The 6,933-nt window shown below is 42.7% G+C and overlaps 1 protein-coding gene across 2 annotated transcripts in view; it reads right to left on the reverse strand.

Annotated features, from left to right (window-relative positions):
- Nucleotides 1-2,756, reverse strand: part of PPP2R3B (protein phosphatase 2 regulatory subunit B''beta) — a 61,264-nt gene extending 58,508 nt beyond the window's left edge. Inside the window, exons 1-2 of one of the 2 annotated variants that reach the window (XR_010987676.1) lie at nt 2,704-2,756; nt 742-1,184 (exon numbers count right to left, since the gene is read on the reverse strand). Coding sequence is in view for 1 of the 2 variants with exons in the window: in XM_068141180.1 (XP_067997281.1) it covers nt 742-1,089 (348 nt within the window). In the remaining variant the exon portion in view is untranslated. Of the gene's footprint in view, nt 1-741; nt 1,185-2,504; nt 2,588-2,703 lie in introns of those variants that run through there. The other variant, XM_068141180.1, reaches the window with a different exon arrangement.
- Nucleotides 2,757-6,933: the final 4,177 nt, after the last annotated feature.

The raw sequence follows: 6,933 nt of genomic DNA on the forward strand, positions 1-6,933 counted from the left end.
TTGGTCCTCTTCCACACTGGACACCACACAATGGACCTGAGGACACTACTGAAAGCTACTTGTCATAAGGCTATTTCTAGCTTTTCCATCACTTTTAGTTTTTCCATGCCTGTTAAGAATGCAAGAATACAGATCATAAGATCATTGTGGTTGGAAACGGCCAACTGTTATCTCAGCACTGACAAGTTCAGCACAAATCACGTTTCTAGGTCTAATCTTACTGCACAGGAGAGGCAATACTTCAAGAAAGTGAAAATCACTTTTTTTTGACTTTTCCTTATCTATGCTGCACACACCACTGCACATATATAAATCAGTTGCAATACTGATCAGTGTTGCATGATGTTGAAAATATAGCTCAAAACTAAGAAAGAGATACCAAATCAAATCAGCTGTACTGGATACAGAATTTTTAAGACGCCTTCCACTCCCCAGTTTCAAAGAACAAGGACAATATTACTCTTGACAGAAAAATTACTGGAAATAGAAAACAACTAGATTTTCATTTTGTGTCACACTTATAAAAAGGAACAGAGACACAAAACAGCAAGAGTCCTTTGGAAATTTAGGCCACCGAGCCATTAGTGCTTATGACACAGACATTTTGTGTACAGTGCTGCTGCTTCTATTCCACCCCTGACACCTCCTGTGGGGAAACAAATTAGTTGCATAATTTGTCAATACCATAAACAGAAAATAAACTTTAAAGAAGTAGTTCTAGTAAGTAAGAAACAAACTTACTACTCTGGTTCCTGAGGATCGACGTGTTGTTCTAACATTAGAAACGCTCCTTGAGTTGGCTGGAGTTGCCAATGGTAGAGTAGTAGAAAGTTGAGGAGGACTGAAAGACATCAAAGGCAGTCTGGTATCTCCTAATATGCATTGCTTGGAGCTGGAATTTTTATTGATGAACGTCTCACTTTTATCATTTCCTGAATCTCCATTACTAGTCTCCAGTTTCTCCTCATTCTTGATTCTTCTCAAGCAGTCCTTTAGTGTCAGCTGAGTTGCAGACTGACTCAACCAGCACAAGAAGAGTTCATCCACCTTCATTTTCAGTACAGGTTGTAGAACTTTTCCAGGTGACATTTTCTATCAATTTCCCTTTATGCTGGATCAAATTCAAAATAAAGGTTTGACAATCATCTACTGCACTTTCAGAATTTAACAAGACTCCAGGGTTCCTGTTAAGAAAAATAATACTATTTAATCTTACACTTTTAACAAAGTGTTATCTTCCCACAAGATACCAACAGGTCCTGCAAGATACATATTTTGCTGTGAGTACAAGATTTTGTAAGTGTAAGCCATTAATCAGTCATAGTGGAAAACAGAGAACAACTTCTTTTAAAAGCACATTTCTTAAATGATGGAGACTGGAGAGAAGGAAACTGCACTGACTTTCTCAAATTGCTATCTAACAAAAGGTCTTCAAGAATACTTGCTAAAAACCACATTTATTATGACAAATAGCACTGAAAAGGTTTATTTATAAGCCTGCCTTCTCATTTATGAACCTGCCAAGAACGAAATATCTAAGCAGTTTATGCAAAACCCTGGTGATTGTACAGTTAAGATTTAAGAAGCAGCTCTTACTGTGAAGAGATTTAGAGCTAAGGATGAAGGTTCAATTTTCATTCTGAAGTAAGTGATTCTGATTTAATTTTTTTCATAGCATACTGAGCACAAAATGCATCCCCACATGCACAATGCCAAATTTAATTCCCAGAGATCCTTCTTCAAGATTTCCTTTGCCTACCCACTTGGTATCACATTTAATACTAAGTTAGATACTGAAGTATGTAGAATGATTTAGGGTGATGACTACTTATAACTTAACAGTGCTATTACATTATAACAATTTATAGCAATTGAATATTCTTATATTTTTTATATAGTGCATTGACATATTTTATATACAGTAGCTTGATGTTTTAAGATCTGATCTATTTAACATTCATTTTTACAGATTCTTAAAGAAAATATGAAAGCCAGAGTGACTCAAGAATTTGTATAGGACAATTTCAGGGCCAGTTGTCACCTGAAACAATACTTTTTAGAGAGCTAGAATACTGGAGCTAAATACTTTGAAGAAAGCCCAAGTTATTATCATCATTTCTACCATCAAATCATTTAGTGCTCCGGCACAGCTTAATTAAACCCTGTGCTTCCTCCCGTTTTGGTCTTTTAAGCCTTCGCCAACACGTGATCCACGTGTAGAAGGCAACAAAGGCATGCAAATGCTTTGCTGAAGAAGCTTTAAAATAAACACCTGAATTCGAAAGTGAGCAGCATCTAGCAAATGAATATACTAATAAAACCAACGCTCGGTCTACGTCCCACGGCAGAACTAGAAATCTTGCGACACCGCAGCAGTTAAATTTGCTAAACTTTTACGCATACGAACTTAACGGTCGTGCCGTTGCTAGAGCTGACCGGTTTCCCAGCTCAACACTTTTACAGCACTCAATGCCGTGTTAGCACCCTCGAGTAGTAGGATTTACCTGGTATTTCCTTCCAGAAAGAGGGGCCACTCAGCACTGCGGGGCACGCCCCAGGTGCCCCGCTGTCGGATTCCGCAGGCCGGTCGGGGAAGGCGGGCGGCCACACCACCTGCCGCAGCACACCGGAGCGGTGCCCCAAAGAAGAACGGGAGGGACGCGAGAGGGCCCACACGAAGAACAACCACACACAAGCACTCACCTGCGCCAAGCCACCCCTCCCGCCGCCACCTTCAAACCAGAGCCTCCTTCCGGCCCAAAGACCCGCTGACATCTCGCGATAACGAGCGTCCCTTCCCCGGCCGGAGACGCGGCGGCTGGTCACCGTGGCAACGAGGGGGCGGGACGCGGGAGGGGCACGCGGGCCTCTGTGCGTGCGTCGTGACGTGTGAGTGGTGCTCTGTTGGTTTCTCCGTTCCGTCTGCTGCGCCGCATTTTCAGTGGCATTTGCGGCGGTGGGGTGGCCTTGTTCGCTGTGTCGGCAACGGTCAATGCGACGTGAGGGGCTATGAGCACAGCCCCCTTCTCCTCCTGCCGCTGGCGTGCGGCTTCCGTCAGCTTGCTCTCTTGTCTCCACAGTGGAGCCCCTCTTAGGGCCAAGACAGTGGTGCCATGGTGTTAGGTTAGAGGCAAAGCGGGGAGAGTGATGTATTGGTCGGGCTTCCAGCCCCCAAAACTGCGGGGTAATCAGTCAAAAGACTAGTGCCTTTAGCTCCAGGTTGCCATATGTAGGATTGCTGTTGTGCGGGCTGCTTGTGTCACCATGGTCCCAGGGTCTCCCGAGTGCCATTGCCTGCAATAAGGCATAGCTTTCTGACTGTATCGCATGGGCTGCGTCTCCCTGGTTTCCTGAGAGGAGGTGAGATTGCCTTTGCTGCTTCCGGCTACCAAATGCTGTTAGATCAGAATACAAAACACTGCTGGTTGGTACTAGCGTCACAGGATTGGAAATGATAGGATGAAAGGGGAAGTGGAGGAAGTAATAAACTAATCCCCTTATTAAGAGAAAAACGTGTGCTGGTTTGCAGCCCGTTTTTGCACTGGGTAACAACCACTGGAAACTTGGAGGTTGGCAGACTTCATGGGTACTCCTGCAAGGCTCCCTGGGTGTGCTTGTCAGTGGTGTGTTACATAGCTGCACCTATTCCCACATTTTTGATGCTTTTTACATCAGTTATCTGTGTTTTCATGTTGGATCCCTACTTCCAATATTCTGTGTTTTCCTTGTGGCTACAATCCCATTTACTCATTTTGCATTCTTTGCTTCCTTTACTGTGAAAGACGCTCCAGATTTATGACAGGTTGTTTTGACAAATCCTTGGAATGTTACTACTGTGGAGGCTTTACCAGAGACGATACAATTAGTATATTGCAGTGGTTTGACCAGAAAGCCTGAAAACACAGACATGATTAAAATAGGGAAAAGTGAAGGAATAGGCTTGCTGTCTCATTTCTAGGGACTTGGAAAGAGGACACGGAAATAAGAAAGGACTGAACAGGACCAAAAAACTAGGTGATGTGAGAGGGATCTGGTACAGTTCACAGTTGTATTTTGATAATATTCAAAATGCTATCATCTGTCAAAAAGTGGTGTTACTCTTGTAAGTATATCAGAGGGCTTTGACTTACTATAGACACTGAAATATATTTTTCGCATGTTTGAATATGTGGTTCTGAATTCAGTAAAACCTGTAAAATGTTGAGAAGTCTTGAAGGCATCTCTGCTTTTCCCTGCACTCTGCTGCCAGCCTATTGGTTGCTGAAATTTAGAAAGCATGGTTTTAGAAAACTGAAGTGCACAAAATGGCATTATTTTAAACTGGTGTAAAGCATTCAACATAACACAGAGGAAGCAGATGTCAAGGTATGAATCAATCAACACGAGAGATGTGGACCTGCTGGAGTGGGTCCAAGGAGGGCCACAAAGATGATCAGAGGACTGGAGCACCTCTCCTGTGAGGACAAGCTGAAAGAATTTATGCTGTTCACCCTGGAGAGAAGAGAAGGCTCTAGGGAGACCTTATAGCTACAGTTCAATATCTGAAGGGGATCTACAGGAAGGCTGGGGAAGGACTGTTTAGAGGGGCTTGTAGTGATAGGTTGAAGGGCAGTAGTTTAAACTGGAGCAGCACAGATTTAGGTTGGACATAAGGAAGACCTTTATATTGAAAGAGCTAAAATACTGGAACAGGTTGTCTTGGGATGTGCTTGAGGCCCTGTCCTTGGAAACATTCAAGATCAGACTTGGTGTAGCCCTGGGCAGCCTGATCTAGTTGGAGCTGTGCAAGGAAGTGAAGGAGGATTGGATGAGATGATTTTTGAGCGTCCCTCCCAACCCCATGCAATCTGTGACTGTGAATCTGTAAACGTTATGGAAGTAGCTTTAAAGCAGGGGAAAACAAAACCCCTCTTATGTATAGCAGCAAGTTTTTTGGCTGAGAACTGAAGGGCTGAATTAAGAAGACTGATAGGAGAGCCACAGACATGGAACAAAGAGGACTTTTAAAACATTTTGAATGCCTTTGAAGCATTCCTTAGTGATGGTGTAGCCATCTGTTGATTGACATGTTGAAGACAGGTGGCAAGAAGGGGATCAGAGAGTGAGTTGACAGAGTTGTAGAGTTGGATATCAGCTGCATGGAGATGATGCCCTTTGTTGAAACTGGCAATGATATCTCCCAGAGGAACAGGAGGAATAAGAAGAAAGAAACTAAAAATCCTCTGAGAAATACACACAGTCACAATAGTCTCTCATGTATGCTAGTGATTATTCAAAGCTATTCTAATTCTGACTTTATTATTGTCATGATTAACATTGGTGTGAGAGAGGAATCAATTCCATGTATATTCTGTTAAACAGAAAGTGCTTTGGGCATCATCACCAGGTCGTACTGGTACTTGCAATTGACAGGGATATTTTGAACATGTCTGGATGGATTGGATCTACTCAGCAGTCTATCTGCTGCTAGGGATATGTGTTTGTAGAGTTACAGGAGGTGTAACTTGACCCAAAGTGGAAAAACACCTAAACCAAATCTCTTCATTCAGGTTTTCACCAGTAACTGAATTTTGACATTCCTTTTTGACTGTTTTTTCTACGTTCTTGCTGGTGTGGTAAGTATAGAATCTGTACCTTTTCTATATTGCTTTCAATCTATGGAAAACAAGAATCTGTTCTAGTGTGTTACAATTTATGTGACACAGATCAATATGGTTTAAAGATGGGCTTTTTTAAAAGTCCTTTCAGTAATTATCTAGACTTCAGGAAAGAACTTGACATTGCCTTCCACACCATTCTCCTGGAGAAACTGGCTGCTCCTGGCTTGGACGGATAGATGCCTTGCTGGATAAAAAAAATGGCTGGTTGGCCAAGCTCAAAGAGTGAAGGAGAAAGGAGTTAAATCCATTTGGCAGCTGGTCACAAGTGGTATTCCTAAGGACTCAGTATTTATACCTGTTCTCTTTAATATCAATGATCTGGATAAGGTGATTGAATGTGCTCTCACTAAGTTTGCAGGTGATGCTAAGATGGGAAGGATTCATCAGCTTGAGGGTGAGAAGACTGTAGAGAGGGATCCAGACAGGCTGACTCAATGGGTGAGACCAGTTGTATGAGATTCAGCAGGCCAAGTGCCAGGCCCTGTGATTGGATCATAACAACCCCATACAATGCTATGGGCTTGGGAAATAAAGGCTGGAAAGCTGTCTAGTAGAGAAAGACCTAGGGGTATTGATTGACAACTATCTGAACATGAGCCAGCAGTGTGCTCAGGTGGCCAAGAAGATCAACAGCCTGTATCACAGTCCTGCTGACTGTGGCCAGCAGGAATTCTTTAGTCTGGAGAAAAGGAGGCTGAGGGGAGACCTTACTGCTCTCTACAACTACCTGGAAGAAGGTGGTGCTGTGGTGAGTGTTGGTCTCTTCTCCCTACTAACAAGTGATAAGATGAGAGTAAATGGCCTCAAGTTGTGCCAAATTGGATATTAGAAGAATCTTCACTGAAAGGTTTATCAAACACTGGAATAGGCTCCCCAGGGAGGTCGTTAAATCACCATCTCTGGAGGTGTTTAAAAGATGCACAGATGTGGTGATGAAGGACATGGTTTAGCAACAGACTTGGTAGAGTTAATTAATGAAGGTTGGACTTGATAATCTTAAAGGTCTTTTTCCAAGGGAACTGATTCATTGATTCTATGATCCTATGATTATTACATATAAAAGCATCAAGTATGCAATATCCAACTACTACCCGAAAGTTGAAGTGACAAGGTCACACAGAGCATTGTTGTAAAAGATGCGACTCTGCTTTGCTTAAGGCAGAGGTTTGTTTAACAAGTGCAAGAGAGTGATATATTGGTATAACTCGTACCAATTAATGACAAGAATACTTGGGCCCAACTACACAGTGGAGTTAGTACACCCACACTAGTA

This window comes from Melanerpes formicivorus, unplaced genomic scaffold (assembly GCF_026170545.1).
Source record: "Melanerpes formicivorus ecotype bairdi unplaced genomic scaffold, bMelFor1.0.p_v2 SCAF_1, whole genome shotgun sequence".
NCBI classification, from domain to species: Eukaryota; Metazoa; Chordata; class Aves; order Piciformes; family Picidae; genus Melanerpes; species Melanerpes formicivorus.